Source organism: Cervus elaphus, chromosome 12 (assembly GCF_910594005.1).
Source record: "Cervus elaphus chromosome 12, mCerEla1.1, whole genome shotgun sequence".
Lineage (NCBI taxonomy): Eukaryota > Metazoa > Chordata > Mammalia > Artiodactyla > Cervidae > Cervus > Cervus elaphus.
In genome coordinates this window covers 81,815,871-81,834,882 of record NC_057826.1, presented here as the reverse complement: position 1 = coordinate 81,834,882, position 19,012 = coordinate 81,815,871, and the positions used below count along the sequence as shown (strand labels likewise).

Genomic DNA, 19,012 nt, shown 5'->3' with positions numbered 1-19,012 from the left:
AACTCCGGGGCTGGAATCCCGAGACACAAGTGCATCTGCTAGCTGTTAGCACTTGGCAGACGGAGTTCTCCTCTAGGGTAGTTCTAACTTTGGGTAATAATGTTTGTCAGCTACCTGATATTAACATTGCTCCACGTTCAAACAGCAGTGTTAGCAAGACCTGGGGGAGAGGTAAGCCAAATAAAATATCTTGTCAGAAGTTGTATTTTTGTCAGCATTAAATTTCCTCTTCTATCTACCAAGAGGGATCAGGCAAGGGGTTTTTATGGTGTGCAAAGAGTAATGCTTTATTTTGCTTTTTTAGGCTTGCCTTGCCTTTTCTTATAGGAAAATTTCTTTGCTTCTTAAAAAATCTTGTAATTTCTGAAAACTTTTTCTGGTACAGTGGCCACACCAGGGGATTGGCATGGCCTTGGTGACAGATATCTGGAGCATGTACATTTCTAATTCTGTTGTTGCCAAAAAAAAAAAAAAATGTACTTGTCAGATTCCAGTAGGGACTGTTACCTGTTGAGAATATTTCTCCAGTATTGCTTATGCAAGCTAGAGGAATTGCTTTTCTTTGCTGCTTTGCATTTCGTTTTTCTCCTCTTTAACTTTGATGTGCTTGGGGGAAAAAAAAATCTGTGCTTAACTTAGTACCATAGGTTTGAAGAAGGATAGTGGTATATAACAGGTCTTGGAGCGTCCTAGATCTGCCATAGATGGGAGGCATGTTTAAGACCCATGAGGATGATTTATTCTTATTGGCTTAGCTCATGTTTGCTGGATACATTTCTGAACATCATAGGTGCCTGTAGGAGCCAGTTTTTGACACAGGCAGAGATTGGAAAGGATGATCATATGGGCTGGAGAGGGAAGCTCTTGGGTGTAGCCACCCTCACCTGCAAAGAAGCCTGCAACAAATTTACCTCATCCACTCCTTTTACTTCTTATTCTGATGGAAAGTCTTGGAGACTGAGGGCTGAGTTATGAAAAGACAGCCTTTTTCCTGAATCCGTCTTCCCTTTGAAAAGCCAAGTGCAAACTGTATCTCCTAGAAATGCCACGGGGCCACTTCACAGCTCTGCCTTTTGTTAGCAATGCGGGGACAGAAAGAGCTCTGAAAGCCTCCCGTAATGACTTTCCCTTTTCTAAGAGGAGTGGAAGGGAGCTGCTCCCAAATCCAGGCTGCAGGGCAAGCTGTGGTTGCAGCAGGCTCGTTACTCCGTTGAAAACAGACATGTGGCGTAGAGGCGTGTGGCCACGGGTCATTTGTCCTGGGCTTTTAGCCTGTTAGTTACCCATGTCCTCTGCAGATATTTTCTGGGCCTGTGGGGTGGGGGGTGTGGATCGGAGGTAGGGGTCCTGAATGGGAGCTGGAGGAACTGAATTGGGTTCGTGATGCTGGAGGCTGAAAGCAGACAGACCATTGCCCTCTAGTTGCAGTTGAAGTTCGCAGCTTCCCTGTTGATTTTTCAGTGTGGAGAGTAAATGACAAATGGGCCAGCCTGACTCAGGCTGGAGCACTTAAGCATGTGAGGGGAGAGCTCATATGGAAAATATTTCTATCACCGCTGCATGCGCATATGGTCTGGGGAGACCCCCGTACTGAGCAAATCACAGCGCTCCAGCAGTCCCTCAGTGGCGCGCCAATTACTCTTATTAACAGCGAGGCGAAGGGCAGGCTCCAGTTACCTGCACGCAGCTGGCTCCCGGGGACCCTGCAACGCGTGGGCTTCGAGCCTTGTGTCACATTCGGAGAGGGCAGTGGCTCTGTTTCACTTTACAATCAGCACAGCAGATGAAAAATGAAAGGGGATTACACGGGCTCATCCAAATCTTGACTCTGTTCCGACGGTGCTCAGCCTGCGGGTGAGGAAGGCAGGAGTTCTGTCTTTTGAGTTAAAGTGTGTGTGCTTAATAGTCAGAAAAACCAATCAGAGGTGAGGAATGCCTGCTGTCTGTTCCTTTGTTCTAGCCTGCTATGCTAAATAAAGACCCTCCCATGCCTTTTCCTCTTTTCATTCTAGTTTTCCTTCCTTCCTTCCTTCCTTCCTTGTGTGCTGCTGCAAAATCTTGGCTCCATAACTACTCTGCTCCTAGAAAACTGTACAGTTAGGACTCCTTTCCCCTTGTTGGAAATGAAACGACGAAGAAGGAGCATAAGTATGAAATGCCCCTCCCCTCCTTAAACAGAATGTCATTTATACAGAGCTTTGGAGAATGTGACATTTCTTTATAAGAGCCTCTTGTTTTATGGCCATGTTACTTACAAAAGGCACCTGTAAACACGTGGCCTCATCCATGTGTCACCCAGGTTTTCATTTTCTCGGCCAGCCAGTTTTCTTGCAGGTTTTGATTATCTTTCCTTTGGATGTTCATAAAAACACATGAGGAAAAGGAAGGAAGGGGAAGACAGTGTTATACGCCTAGTGGTACCCGGCTGGCTGTGTTCTCAGTGTGGATGGACACAAACTCTGGGCGGCAGCTCGCAGACTCAGTTTTCTAGGGGGTGAGGTCCTGCCAGATCGCCAGGGACTGGCAGGTGGTGGGAAGAGACGGTGTGGTTCAAAGCAAACCTTATTCAGTGTCCTGTTGCTGGCACTGTTGGCACTGGTGACTGTCAACCAAGGACAGAACAACCCAGTATGAGGTCACTATATGTTTGGAGAACAAACACAGAGGAACACTATTCCTTCTTTAATTTTCTGGTTGCAGGAGCATTAAATTAAGAACACCGAGGTCCCTAGAATGCCTTTGCCCTTGTCACAATAGGACAGCATTGGTACACAGCTTGCACAGACTGTGTACATCTCTCGAAAGAATGTAAAGGACTGTGAGTCATGCTGGACTTTAGGTGCATTTGTCAGTGTGGGAAACATGCTAGGATCCCAGTTTCTTTGCAGCGTGCCACGGAACGGTGTGGGGGGGTGTCCCTGTGCATTCCCTGGACTTGGACTTATCTTCTGAGATAAGACCAATGTTGTTGTTTAGTCTCTCAGTAGAGTCCAACTCTTTGCATCCCCATTGACTGCAGCATGCCAGGCTTCCCTGTCCTTCAGGGAATGAAGACCAATGAGATACTGTTCTATGTGGGGAGCGATGAGGAAGGAGCTAGAAACCTTTATAGTTCTGTACACTGTGGTGAGACAAATTCTTAGAAGTGAGTCAAAAATACATTTATTTCCATTTTGATGAAGCAATTTGGCAAAACTTATCAAAATTAAAAATAAATATCTCAGGGTACTTCCCGGCAGTCCAGTGGTTAAGACTTCACTTTCCAATGTAGGGGGCATGGGTTCAAACCCTGGTCAGGGAGCTAAGATCTCATATGGCCCATGACCAAAACACCAAAGCATAAAACAGAAGCAGTGTTGTAACAAATTCAATAAAAACTTTAAAGGTGGTCCACATTAAAAAAAAAATCTACTAAAAATAAATATCTCAGCTGCTAACAGTTATGGGTCTTGCCTTTTAAAAGAGCAGATTATCCCCCCAAAAAAATAAAAATAAAAGAGCAGATTTTATGGTATGTGAATACTATCTCAATTTTTAAAATTAAAAATAAATAATAAATATCTCTTTGACTCAACTTTTCCATTTCTAATACTTTATCATATAGATTTACTCTGAATTTGCCCTCTAAGCCACCTTCCATCATGTGGCTGTTACAGCAGCCTAAATGCCCCTCAATAGGGAACTAATGAGCCCAAAGTCCAGCATGATTCACAGTCCTTTACATTCTCAGGGGATGCACACAGCCTGTACAAGAGGACACCAATGCTGTTCTTTGTGAAAGGACAAAGGCGTTCAAGGGCCTCAGTGTTCTTAGTTTGATGCTCCTGCAACCAGGAAAGGAAAGACAGAACAATCTTTCTCTGTGTTTGTTCTCCAATCCATGCACGGACCCCAGACTGGGTTGTTCTGTCCTTGGTTACAACCACCAAGACATTCAGAAAGAACAGGGTACCTCTACATGCTCTGATAGGAAATGACTCCCAGGATATGTAAGAAAAGAATGACGTATAAAGTGCTATCCTTTGTGTAACATGTGTTAATGTCTTTGTCCTTCCTCTCTCTGGGAGGATTTATGAGAAAATGGGGGAGAATATAGCCTGGCTAGGGAAGGAGAGCTGGTGAAACTTACAATTTATTATACGCCTTTAGTTCCTTTTGAAATGTGTGTAGTAAACATGTCTTATCTAGTTAAAGAATAATATTAAAATATATGATGTAATAATAAATCACTTGGTAATAAATAAAACATGTGATGTAACAGATAACATCCTCAGCAATTGCTCATAGCCCATGCTAAGGTGAAGTGTACGTGAGCTAGTAGGCGTAACACTGAAGTCAGTTCAGCTCAGTGATTCCTTTAGGGCTAAAATGATGTTCTTTAGCTGGCTCGTTCGTTCATTTAAACACCTACTTATAACCCTCTGTTTTCTCGTTTCTTAAATTCTTTTGAATTGGATGATAATTGCTTCACAATATTGGGTTGATTCCTGCTATGCAACAACATGAATCAGCCACAAGTATACCTATCTCCCCTCCCTCTTGATTCTCCCTCCCAACCCTTTCCACCCCACTAGGTTGCCACAGAGCGCCGAGTTGAGCTCCCTGTGTTATACACCAGCGTCCCACTGGCCATCTGTTTTCCATATGGTAATATACATATTTCAGTGCCACTCTCTCAGTTCATCCCACCCTCTCCTTCTCTGGCTGTGTCCACAAATCTGTTCTCTATACCTGCCTCTCTTCCTGCCCTGCAGGTGGTTCATCAGTACCGTTTTTCTAGATTCCATATATATACTTTAATATGCACAATATTTGTTTTTCTCTTTCTGACTTATTTCATTCCGTATAACAGGCTCATGGTTCATCCACCTCAGTTCAACTAACTCAAATTTGTTCCTTTTCATGGCTGAGTAGTATTCCACTGTATACTTGTACCATAACTTCTTTATCCATTCATCTCTTGATGCACCTCCAGGTTGCTTCCATGTCCTAGCTATTGTAGATAGTGTTGCAGTGAACATTGGGGAATGTGTATTTTTTTCAGTCATGGTTTTCTCAGGGTATTTGCCCAGTAGTGGTATTGCTGGGTCATATAGTAGTTTTATTCCTAGTTCCTTGAGGACTCTCCATAGTGTTCTCCACAGTGGCTGTATCAATTTACATTCCCACCAACAGGGCAAAAGGATTTCCTTTCCTCCACATCCTCTCCAGCATTTATTATTTGTAGATTTTCTTAAGTTTTACTTTTATTTTTGACTGCACTGGGTCTTCGTTGCTTTGTGTGGGCTTTCTCTAGTTGCAGAGAATGGGGGCTACTCTCTAGTTGTATTGATGGGCTTCTCATTGTGGTGGCTTCGCATGTTGCAGAGCGTGGGCTATAGGCACGTGGGCTCAATAGTTGCAGCTCACAGGCTCTTGAGCCCAGTTGTTTTGGCACATGGGCTTAGTTACTCTACGGCAGGTGGGATCTTCCTGCACAAGGGGTTGAACTGGTGTCCCCTGCACTGCAAGACAGATCTTAACCACTGGACAACCAGGGAAGCCCTGTTTGTAGATTTTTTTGATGTTGGTTCCATTCTGACCTGTGTGAGGTGATATCTCATTGTAGTTTTGACTTGCCTTTCTCTAATAATGAGTGATGACACATTAGCTATGTTAAGGGGTGGTTGAAAGGATTACCGCCGGCCACTAGACTCACAGATATGGAGGACAGACTAGTGGTTACAAGTGGTTACTAGTGGCAAGATAGCAGTGTAGGATTAAGAGGTACAAACTACTATATAAAAAATAAATAAGCTATAAGGGTATATTGGAATAGCAAAAGGAATATAGGCAATAACTATAAATGGAGTGTAACCTTTAAAAATCGTGAATCTCTATGTGTTGTACACCTTAAATTTATATAATATATAAATGTGACATTTATATAATATTGCAAATCAACTATTTCATTTTTTTAAAGGTTTAAAAAATGTGATAGTATGTGCATAGCTCTCAGCTTGATGTGCCAGGCACAGAGTGAACAGCCCTGATTGGCTATCACTCCAATTACTATTGCAAATGCTACCAGAGTGTGCCACCTCAGTGGTGGAAAAAGGAAGACCAAAACTTAAGGTCTTTGTCTTGATGAGCTTATACTTTCAAAGGGGGACAGGGTGTAAACAGTTAATGATTATACAATAAGAAACTCTTTAATTGCAAGTGCAGAGGCAAAGAAGCAATGAAGTCTGCCTAAAAAAGTGAAGAAAGACTCCAGAAACAATGTCAGTTTGAAAAACTCAAAGGGTTGTGCATTGAGGGTCTTGAAGACAACCCCCAGGTTCACCGATTCACAGTGATTCTTTAACTCAGCATATAGTTGCACATACAGCTATTAGTTATCACAGTGACAGAGCAAAGTCAACAAGGAAAAAGTGCATGGGGTGAAGCTGGGGAGAAACCAGGAGGAAGCTCCCAAGGATCTTCTCCCAGTGGAGTCACATAGGCCCTACTTCATTCCCCCAGGAATGTGTTGTGACAATACTTGTGAAATACTGCCAACCAAGCAAGTTCGTAGAGACTCAGCACCTCGGGTGTTTGTTGGGGGCTGGCCACACAGGCACTCTCTGCCTGCCATGTACCAATATTACACACTCCCGAAGGGAAACTTCTCTTCAGCATAAACCATATTGTTCACATACTATATGCAAGTGAGCCACTCCTACCACTTCTGGGAATGGTGAGCGCTGTTCCAATATCTAAGTTCCCAGACGCTAGCCAATGGCCAACCTCATAAGCAAATGTTTTTAAAGAATAGTCAGGTCTGCTGTGTTAACTCCTCTGCAGGGATAGGTAGGCATCTTAAAGGGAAAAACAGGGAAGGAGGATGTTCTTGGCAGAGGGAAAACATCTGTAGAGTCACAGAAATAAGAAAGAATTTAACATATTCTGGAAACAGTTCAGATTACAGAATGTGAGGAATGTGTCAGGAGATTTGTCAGTCACCTGGATCCCAAGGGTTGGAGTTTTCTGTGCCTTTGGAAGGTCCAGAAATTCTGTAAAAAAGAATTGAAATCTAATTGCTTTACGGTGTTGTGTTAGGTTCCACTATACATTGAAGTAAATCAGTTACATGTAAACATACATTCCCTCTCTCTTGGACATCTGTCCCTATAGTCTTAAGATTATATTTTTATGACACATCATCTTGGCTACCATTGTATAACATTTTCTTGGTCATAGGTTATTGAAATTATTTCCCAAGGATTAAAATAAATGAAATATGAAGATAGAAGTGACTGCCTTTATAAGAAGGTCACCATCATTATTAATACCTGAAGGTATTATTTGTGGCAAATAGGAATGAAGGATCAGTGTAATACCCTGAGTGACTGATTCTTTGTGCGTAATTCTCAGTGGCTCCACCTTTTTCTCTTTCTTATGAATAAAATAAAAAATAAACTATGTGAAACTGATTTGATAGTGCAAGATCTGAGTTTGAGCCTTAGGTCTACCATGTCTAGCCATATGACTTTTGGCAGGTTTTTTATATTGGAGGGTAATTGCTCTATAATGTTGTGTTGGTCTCTGCCATACAATAATATGCATCAACCATAAGCATATATATGTATATATACAAATAAATCCCCTCCTTCTTCTTTTATTTTTTTTTTTAAATTCCCTCTTTCTTGAGCCTCCCACTCTAGGTATCACAGAGCACCAGGCTGAGCTCCTTTGGTATACAGCAACTTCCCACCTAGCTATCTATTTCACATGTGGTAACATATATTTCAATGCTACGCTCTGAATTTGTCCCACCCACTCCTTCCTCTGCTGTATCCACAAGTCCATTCTCTATGTCTGCATCTCTGTTCCTGCCCTGCAAATAAGTTCATCAGTACCATTTTTCTAGATTCCAGATATATATTTTTTCCTTTCATTATGAAAACTCACTGTTGTAAAAACAAATTCAAGCAATAAAGAAATGCAAAGAATGAAAAATTAAAGGTTCCTCTTTCCTTTCACTCACTCCCAATTTCTCTTCCCTCCCCTAATGAAACCATGAATAACAATTTGGCATCTGTCCTTCAAGAACCACTCCTACACATTTACAAGCATAAGGATGTGTACATATGCCTAAGACGTGCAGACAATGAGTTTTGCTTCTTTTCTGAGACATGGTGCCTCTTGTTTTTACCTTTTGTCTAATGTAGTTGCTAGGATTCCCAGGATACAGTGTCGAATTAGCACAGTGAAAATGAACATTCTTGTCCTCTTCTGGACTTAAATGGGAAAGTTTGTAATATTTCATCACTAAGTGTGATGCCTGCCAGGTGTTTTAAGTAGATAAATTTTATCTAGTTACAATTTCCTTTCTATGTTTTTGTAGAAAATGGTTGTTAAATTTTTATCTAACTCTATTTACCTTCATAAAATGATATGATATAATCTTTTCATCTACTTAGGGAATTATATTAATAGAATTTTTAATGTTGGATTCTCTTTGCATTCTTAGAACTTAACTTTCTTAATCATAGTGATTTATTCATTGTTTGCTAATGGATTTTATTTGTGAATATTTTATTTTAAAATTTGTCTTTTTTAAAAAAATGAGTACTGTTGATTCATGGGAGTCTTTTATTGGGCTAGAGTGGGTTTTACTAGTTTTGTAAAGTACATTCAAAAGTTTCTCATACTTTAGTGTGCTTTGAAATAGTTTAAACAACAGAGGAATTAGCCTTTTCTTGAAGCTCCATTGAACTCAGTCATATAACCAGCTCTTTTATGGAGTGGTAGTCTTTGAGTACCTTTTTTCCTTCTCTTTTGTTTCTAAAATATGCATAATATTTAGTATATTACAATATATATATACTATATAAGCAAGTCATAAAGCAAAATAACAAAACAATCACCTAAGAGCCCACCACCCAACTAAAGAAATAAAACATTTTCAACGCTCTATGTTGCTCCCAGGTACGGCCTCCTCACTTCTCTCCCTCAGAGAGAAACATCATTCTGAATTTTATGATTGTAATTTCTTTGTTTTTTTAGAAATAATACATATATATGTATGTATCTCTAACGAATATATTTGTTTGATTTTGTTTGGTTTTGAGTTACAAAGACACGTTATCTTGATTTTTTTTTAAATTCAAATTGATTTTTTGTCAACAGGAGAATGCATGTATCTGTGGTTCATTCATTTTCACTGCTACATAGTATCCATCTATGTGAATATACCATATTTTTAACTGTTGATAGATCTGGAGTATGAACATTTTGGAACATATCTTCACATATATGTGCAAGGATTCCTTTAGGGCGTATACCTAGGAGTTGAGTTACTGGGTCATAGAATATGTGTTTGTTTAACTCTACAATATGATGTCAAATTGATTTCTTTTTTAAATTTTATTTATTTTATTTTTGGCAGTGCTGGGTCTTTGTTGCTACACAGGCTCTTCACTGGTTGCAGTGAGCTGGGGCTACTCTTTAGTTCTCATTGCGGTGGCTCCTCGTTGCAGAGCATGGGTTCGGGGTGCCAGGACTTCCGTAGTTGCAGCTCCCAGGTTCTAAAGCGCAGGCTCAATAGTTGTGGCGCAGTGGCTTAGCTGCTCCAGGGCATGTGGGATCTTCCTGGATCAGGGATCGAACCCTTGTCTCCTGCATTAGCAGGCAGATTCTTTACCACTGAGCCACCAGGGAAGCCCTGTCAAATTGATTTCTAAAGGGTTGCATCACTTTTCACTTCCACTAGCAGTGTTTAAGAGTTCTCAATTATCTATCTCCGTGTCAATGGTTGGCATTATCAGGCAGGCTAATTCTTGCTGATACAGTAGGTATAAAATGTTTTAGCGTATGTGAACTGACACTTCTCTGATCACTAACTCTTGCAATATAGAATAATTTTTACATGTATACCAGTTATTCATGTTTTCTCTTCCATGAAATGCCTGTTCATGATTATTTTGCGATTTTAAATTTGGTTCTTCTTTTTTTCATCACTGATTTCAGTGTTCTTTATGTATTTTTGGTATGAATCCTTTGCTTGTTATTCCATGACTGTTCTCCAGTTTGTGCCTTGCATTTAAATGTTTATAGTCTTGATAAACAGAAATCTTCCATTTTAGTCTATTTGAATTTATCAGTTTTATTTTGTTGTGTTACATCTTTGTCATGTTTAAGAAATTATTAATCCAAGTTTATGGAGATATTTTCCCAAGTTCTTTTCTAAAATTATTGGAGTTTTGCATTTCACTTTATGTCTTTAATACTTGCAATTGATTCCTCTGCTTAATGTGAATAAGGGATCTAATTTCATTTTTTCCCGTATTGGTAATAAATGGTTGCAGGACCATTTATTGAAATCTCTCTTATTCTTACTTTGTAGTGTGTCTTAGCTATTCTTAGATATTCTTTATGAAATTTGAAGTTAAATCTTCAATTTTCTTTGAAAAATTCTTTAGGAAATTTTAGCAGAACAATATTGAATCTGTGGATCAATATAAGAGCACTAACATCATCCCAATATTGAGTCCTTATATCCATGAACATACTCTAAGCCTTACATTTCTTTAGGTCTTCTTTCAAGTTTTTCAATTAGGTGTTATAACTTTACATAAAGGTCTTGCACACTTTTAATTTTAGATTTATTCCTAGCTACCTTATTATAATTTTGTTATTGCAAATTATTTAGTTTTTAATTATTTTTTTGCTAATGCCTAGAAATGCAAATGATCTTATGCCAAAGCAACTTGCTAAACTCTTATTAATTTAAATCAATTATCTGTAAGAACGTCTATGATTTCTAAGTACATAATCATGTCATCTGCGAGTGATTTTGAATAATGACCACTTGTTTTTTTTTCTCCTTTTTCAATTCTTTTACATTTTATTTCTATTTATTTTTATTGCACTTACTAGAACCTCCAATATTATGTTGAATAGAGTTCATGTTATTTTGTTCCTTATTTAATGGGAATGCTTCTAACATTTTGCAATTAAAAATGAAGTTTGTTGAAAGTATTTGGTTGTATCAGGTTGATAAATTCTCCTCTATTTGTTAAGGGATTCTTACTTTGACCATGAATAGGTATTGAATTTTACCTAAGACATTGCCTCTGTCTCTTGAAATGATCATGTGGTTTTCCTTCTATAATCTGTCTATTGCAGAAACAGACATTATAATGTTAAGCCATCCTTGCATTCCAGGGATAAATCCTACTTTGTTATGATATATTTTGATTTTTGTTAAATTAATTTTACATGTGACTATTTTGTCCAGAGGATTTTTAAGAATCTGTATCCATGAGTGAACTATTAACTCTTCTTTCTTACACTATCCTTTCTGGTTTGTTTTAAGGCTATACTGGCCTCATAAATTCACTTCAGAAGTATTTCCCTTTTTCTGGAAATGTTTTAATAAAATTATTATAATCTCGTTATAGAAAGTCACATGAAAAAATGGGCTTGGTTTGGTGCGGTGGTTTCTTTTGTTTTTTCCTGAGGGGAAATTGTAAACCACTGATTCAATGTGTTGAATGGTTATAGGAAAATTAAAACTTCCTGTTTCTTCTTGATACTGTTTGAAAGTTGTGTATGTCTAGGCACTTGTCCATTTCATTTACATTTTCTACCTTTTTAACATAAATATGTTCATTATATCCTCTAATTATCTTTTCAGATGTTGCCGATGTCCTTAGTTTTTCCTCGCATTGTTCCTTTATGACTTCTATTTTATTGACCATACTCAGGAGAAGTCTGTCAAATTTATCAATCTTTGTGAAAAATCAACTTTTGGCTTTGTTGAGCCTCTGTACTTAAGCTTTGTTTTCTATTCGATTAATTCTGCTATTCTTTTTGCTTCTACCTTCTTTGGATTTATTCATTTGATTTTTTTCCTTTAAGTAATTTGTTTAACTCCTTAAATTTATGGTTAGCTCATTAATTTTCAGCCTTTAATCTGTTCTAATATAAGCATTAAAAATGTTTTTTTTTTTTCCTTGAAATATAACTTTTGTTGCATTCTTAACTTTTGATATATAGTATTTTGATTATTTATTTAACGTGGTTTTTAAAACTGTTGTTATGATATTTTTTGGCCCATACATTATATCATATTTTCAAAAGTATTGGGCTTCTCTGGTGGCTCAGTAAAGAACCTGTCTTCAGTCGGGGGTCGGGGGTCGGGAAGATCTCCTGGAGAAGGGAATGGCTACCCACTCCAGTACTTTTTGTCTGGAGAATTTCATGGACCGAGGAGCCTGGCAGGCTACAGTCCATGGGGTTGCAAAGAGTTGGACACAACTGAACCCACTTTTCAAAAGTATGGCCCAAGTTTGTTTCTAACTTGATTGCCTCATGGTCAGACACGACTGAGCGACTGAACTGAACTGAACTGATGGTCAGAGAATGGGGTATCTGTAATGCTTATCCTTTTAAATTAGTTGAAACTTGCTTTATGGCCTAGTATATGGACAGACTTTGTAAACATTTTGAGTGTGCTTGGAGAGAATGTTCATTTTTGGTATTAATAACTGGGTATGGGACTTTTTATGTAGTTATTCAATCAAGATTGTAGATAGAATTTTTTAAGTCTGTGTCTTTGCTAATGTTTGTCTGTTTTGTCTATCAATATTTGAGAGAGACATGTTGAAATCTCCCACCAGCTGCTCTGCTGGCCGATGGAGGAGATGAGGCATGACTAATCTCGCTGTTTTTTGAGAAGTCCTGTCCTTGATATTAATGACCACTCTTGCTAAATAGCCTCTCCTGTTCATTGTACCTGTGGTTTCTGTGTTTAGAATTTTTTCCATCCCTGTGGTAGTTTGTTTTAGTAGTTTTTCTGCTGTGATTTTTTGCCAACATAAACTTTTTAATATTCAGAAATTCCTCAAAAATGTTTTATCTGTTGATTGTATCCTTACTTCTTTTATAGTTGTTTTTATAACATATATATGTTTTCTGCCATTCGAATGAAATTTGTGGAAGAAAAGAGAAAAACAAGTACTTTTGCTCAGTCTACCATCTTGACCTTTGTCAGATACATTTTTATCTTTTCTTCTTTTCTTCCTTTTCCTTTTTCTCCAAACATGTGTTTATAGGACAAAGACTTTTTCTAGACCTCTGTTTCCTCATCTATAAAGTGGGGATAATAGTAGTATTCATCTCAATGCCATTGCTGCTGCTGCTGCTGCTAAGTCACTTCAGTTGTGTCCGACTGTGCAACCCCATAGACGGCAGCCCACCAGGCTTCTCCATCCCTGGGATTCTCCAGGCAAGAACACTGGAGTGGGTTGCCATTTCCTTCTCCAAAAAAGTTGTACAGGGACCTACAATTCCCAGGAACATTAATAAGATAATGTCAATGTAAGTGCTTTGCAAACTGTAAAGATCTATACAAATAGGAATATGCTTTGCAAACTGTAAAGATCTATACAGATAGGAATATGACCTTTACACCTTTCAACTTTCCTTTTATATAGCTCATGTAAAGCAGCTCAGCTACATTAGAGAAAAGTGATTAATCATGGTTGGCATATCATGAGAGACCCAAACAAAATTTTAGTAGCTACTTTTTGAGAAAATAACTTGCCAAGAAACTGTTGGGTGCCTTAATAGAAAGTCACAAATTTTATAAATGGAAATATTTATTTAGTCTAGATGCTAATGCCATGGTGGTGTCTTATTCCCCTATTTTCTTGTACTGTATTGTTGGCATGCATACTCAAATTAGTTATTTCTCCTTTAAAAAAGAATTTTTAACTTATTTGCTGACTCAGCATATTACATAAATTTATTTACTTTAGCTTAGAAAATTAATTTGAACTGACAGAAAGAATGCTAAATTTTCAACCGAGGCATATTTAAAAGACAGAATGAGTAATTGATGTAAAAGACCAAGTGATTTGTATTAGAATGTACTGAAATCTGCCTATCTACACTTTTTTTCACATTCCTACATTGCACCAATGCAAAAATAAGCAATTCTCAATTAAATCCCACAGCTCTGTATTGAGTGCTATTTTGTGTATGAGGTTTGTGCTAAGTGTTCTGGGATTCCTTAGGAGATAAGAACCACCCCACCTCCTGTCCTCTAAAGGTGAACAAGTGGGTTAGTTAAAGGAAACATATAAAGTACTCTAATAAACATATCACACCCTATTGTGAGGATCAGGGACAGTCTTATGGAAAAAATAGTATTTGAGATGTGATTGAAGAATGCTTAGGCATTTTATGGACAGATAGTGGAGGAAGCCATGCCAAGCCTCAGAAACAGTATTAATAAAAAAGGTATTAAATTGAAAACTATAAAGGCATATTTAGACAATGGCAAATAATTCTTTCTTTTTTTTTTTTTTTTTCTTGACCAGAACATTAAGTACATGCATGTAGTGGGAGATAATGCATGCAAGACAGTTTGGGGCATATTATACACAATACAATTCCAGCCTTATAGAATGGATCGAAGCTTTGTTTGTGGTCAAATATTCCAATTTTTGTAAATGTTCCATGGAAGCTTGTAAAGATAAACTTTACATTTTTATTAAAAATATAAATGTATATGTGTGCATTCCTCCATGTAATAATTATATCATTCCTTTCTTCTGTGTGGCTATGTTCTTATATTTCTTAAGTTCTACTAGAAATAAGTGAAACTAAGTAATTTATTAAATATGTTCCAACTTGTAAATTCTCTGAATCTAGAGGTGACCAATAAACTGCAAGTGCACATTGGGAAGCCCTGAATAGTGTTCCTGTCTTTAGTAGAATGAAGAAGACCCATGGGCTTTGAGGCACACGAGCCTGAGCTTGAATCTCCAGTCCTGCACGTTCTTAATTGGGCAGGGTCGGTGACTTCCCTAAACATCATTGCCCTCAACTTTAAAATGGGGAAAGACTTCCCTGGTAGTCTTGTGGTTAAAAGTCGACCTACCAGTACAGGGCACACGGGTTTGATCCCTGGTCTAGGAAGATTCGACACGCTGCAGGGCAACTAACCCCACGCCACAGGGCAGCTAACCCACGTGCCACAACTACTGAGCTCTCGCACCTATTGCCTATGCTACGCAACAAGAGAAGCCACTGGAATGAGAATCCTGCACACTGCAACTAGAGAGTAGCCTCGGCTAGCTGCAAGTAAAGAAAGCCTGGGCACAGCAGTGAAGACCCAGTACAGCCGAAAATAAATGAATAAATAAATATTTTAAAAAAGAAAGTAAAAAGATAAGATGTAATATTTAAAAAAAATAAAATGGGGAGGGTCATGTCAACATCATAGAGTTTTAGTAAAGATTTAAATCTTAGTTGCAGCATGCAGGATCTTTGTTGCGTCCGGCAGGATCTTTCATTGTGTTGCATCAATTCTCTAGTTGTGCCAGGAGATCTCAGTAGTTGCAGCGCACAGGCCTAGTTGCTCCACGGCATGTGGGATCTTTGTTCACCGGGGATTGAACCCTCGTATTCTACTTCGAGAGGCAGATTCTTAACGACTGGTCTACCAGGAAAGTCCCTGGTATAGATTAAGGAGGTAATTTCCATGAAGTGTTTGGTACCCAGTAGAGGCATGATGGATGACAGCTATACTGGTTGTAGAGTCTAATGGAAAAAGATTCTTCAGTAAAGCTTCAAGGAGATATTTATCAAATTAAAGCAGAATATAAAGTGAGAGGAAGAGGATATAGATTGGCAGGGAGCATCTAAGGGAACAAAAGAAAGAAGGTCCTAGAGAGGGGAGGTTTATGGTCACGATACCACAGTGTGGCTCCAAGTTTCTCAACCAGATATTATGGAGGCAAAGGCTCTGAGTAGGGGAGAAAAGAGAAGAAAACATCCAGCATACTTTAAAATGGGAGGGTCAGAATGGTCCACTACAAGAGGAGAAAGAGCAAAACCAGTCTTCTTAAAGCTAGAACAAGTCAACCACACCTTCCTCGTGGGTGAAGAAAGCGACTGGGAGGTCACTGTGGTTTTCCTGGCAAAAGGGTGAATAACAAACACGCTGTCTTCTCTAGAGCCAAGAAGTGGTGTTAAATACCAAATTCCAATCTCTTGAATCATTATTTGAGAAGGAACCTTAAGATAATCTAGTCTAACCCATTAATTTTGAAAAGGAGGAAAAAGAATCTTTTAAGAGGTTATGTGGCTTGCCCAAGACCACACAGTTGCTCAACCCAGAGCTGGAGGGCGAGTGGTCTAGAAGCAACAAAATCACCATGGGCCTAGTTGTAGCATTTGAAACCTTTGGGTGAGTAAAAGCTTAGGGGTAACTTCAAAGAGAGTGGTTGTGGCTTTAAATCTTTTTGGCAGCAGCAGTTAAGCCAGATGCATTAAATGTGTTCAATGCTATTTGTAAGAGACCTCAGCTGTATACAGTTTGTTCCCCAAGTATGCTGACCCACAGGACGGTTAGATTTGTGCAGCAGCCTTCTGAGTCTGTAGGAAGGTGGCCAGGAGGGAGGGAAAAGGTGGAACCTAGACTTCCACTGCACTCAGCAACACATTCTTTTTTCTTTTTTCCCCTTTGATACATTTTTTAATTTATTTATTTTTAATTGGAGGATAATTGCTTTACAGTATTGTATTGGTTTCTACCATACAGCAACGTGAATCAGGCATACATATTCATATGTCCCCTCCCTCTTTGAACCTCCCTCCTACCTCCCACCCCATCCCAAACCTCATGGAACACTGAGTTGAGCTCCCTGTGTCTTACAGTGAATTTCCACTGACTCTCTATTTTACATATAATAATGTGTAGGTTTCCATGCTCCTCTCTTAATTCATCCAACCCTCTCCTTCTCCCACTGTGTCCACAAGCCTGTTCTCTATGTCTGTATCTCCATTGCTGCCCTGAAGGTAGGTTCATCAGTACCATCTTTCTAGATTCCATGTATATGGATTAATATATGAAATTTGTTTTTCCTCTTTCTGACTTATTTCTTACTCATGTAATAGGATCTCAGTTCATCCACCTCTTAGAGTTGACTCAAATGCATTTCTTTTTATGGCTGAGTAATATTCCATTATGTATATGTACCACAGCATCTTTATCCATTCATCTGTCGATGGACATCTAGAGCAACACATTCTCTTTGGAAGGCCTGCTATGTGCCAGGCACTGTTCTAAGTGGTTGGCATACATCAGTGAGTCAACCAAATAAAGGTGCTGACCTCACATTCTAGTTTTCTTGCTCTGAAAAGCAGAGCCTGAATGTTGTGCCGTGTCTGTTTCATCACACCTTCCCCTCCCTGCCCCTTCCCAGTTTTACCACTTCTGTGACACCCTAGCACACCATCTCTGGCCTAGAGTGCCCTCTGCTTTGGCACATAATGTAGCATCAAGCCTTGTATCTGGTTTGATCCCCCATGAGCATCTGAGTTTGGGGTGAGCCTGTAAGCACTGGAGACTGGGAAACCATCTCTACATCCTACATCATCCTACAGTCCACAGCACTGGATCTCAGTTGCATGCAAGTGGTATACTTTGATAGAGCCTTCATGTAAGACAGACTGAAGCAGAGTAGCTATGTCGTGACCCTTTGGAGATCAAAGGTCAGGAGAGTCTGGCTGGAGGACCCACTTGCAGTGCTACTCCAGGAATCTTCCCTGTGAGCCTCAGGTAGTGAAGACCCACTTAGTGCCCTAGAGGCAGCTCCTTTGGAACCATATCCTCTAAATGCTCTGGAAAACCCATTCAAAGGGAACTGAAATCCCAAACACCACTGAAAACATCTTAGAACTATGAGTAAGCACTACGGGATTGTCGGATGAAGGGGGCCCTCTAATCATGAAGCAGTTTGATGATAAACAGAATTCTGAGTCAAGACTTGAAGTCAGATATACACCATAATGGTTAAGCCAAATAACACTTACTCATTTTGGCTCTTATTCCTGAGAAGCAAAGCACACTGAAATAGAAAGACAATAAAAAGTTTTTATAAAGGGCCACTTATTTTTATTGGGTTCAAATAACCTAATTCTAAGTACTTACATGGCCTCTGATTTCCATGTTTCATAGCATGTCTGTCAGTAACCTCAGTAGAGATGGCTTTGTCTGGCCTCAAAGAAGGTTGTTATCCAACCAGGGCTCTCTTCTTCCCAGTTGCTATTTCCATCTCCCATAAATGTATCCAATTGATGAGTAAAGTCTTAAGCCCATGTGGCAAATGGGTATCCCCAGCCCGCCATGCATGAGCCTCCGGGGCTGTAGTTTCACTTGCAAATCTAAGGCAGCCCTGACTTGTTAGTGAGGGGATGTTTCGGAAGTGATGGGAGAGATCTTATCACTCTAGTTTCTGCTCCAGGGGACTCTCTTGCAAATTTAATTGCAAACAAACATTGAATTTGAAGGGGGAACAGCAGGCAGATGTTCCTGGGACGTGAATGAACCTCTGAGACCACAGGATATAAATTACAGGGCTATGTAACAAAAGGAAAAACATCATCCTGGAATTTCTTGACAAGAGAAGAAAAGCAAAGGCGTCATTAAGGTTTAGATATTCTAAGCCAGCTTCCGAGGTGCTCGGGACACAAGTCTGACAGTGGCAAATAGAAGTCATTCTTTCTGGCCACATAAAGGACTCAGTCCTCTGCTTTCCCAAGGGCGCTAGAATGGAAGCAAAGCAAAGACCCAAAGAGGCTCCTCAAGCACATTTGGCCCAGTGCCCCTTGAATTTTAGTTATGGGAAATTTGAGGTCCAGGGAGAGGAATAAGTTGATAAGGTCACAGCTAGTACTTGAAGGAAAGTAACGAGTAAGCCATTTCATTTGGTTTTGCTTTAGAAAAAAAATTTTTGTTGAAATTTAATAGTGGATTCAATTACCCTTCAGGCATGGTTATTCTGTAACAGTGCACAGTTTGAATATTGTGTGTGTGTTCTCTTTATAAGAATTTAATCAAATAAAAATACATACTAGTTTTGATGAAGCCATGGGTAAAAATACCCACTTTCTGAATCAAAATACCCGCTTTGTGAGTGTTGAGAAGCTCATGGTCAGAAGTGTCCATGCATTTCTTTTATTCGGGGTGGGC

The 19,012-nt window shown here is 39.2% G+C and overlaps 1 protein-coding gene across 6 annotated transcripts in view; it reads left to right on the top strand.

The window, feature by feature from the left end:
- THSD4 (thrombospondin type 1 domain containing 4) overlaps window positions 1-19,012 on the top strand; it is a 639,243-nt gene that overhangs the window by 408,606 nt on the left and 211,625 nt on the right. Inside the window, exon 1 of one of the 6 annotated variants that reach the window (XM_043919748.1) lies at window positions 18-171. The exons of the other annotated variants lie outside the window; for them this stretch is intronic. Coding sequence (XP_043775683.1) covers window positions 100-171 — 72 coding nt within the window. The 5' untranslated portion in view covers window positions 18-99. Of the gene's footprint in view, window positions 1-17; window positions 172-19,012 lie in introns of those variants that run through there. 6 annotated transcript variants of the gene reach the window in all.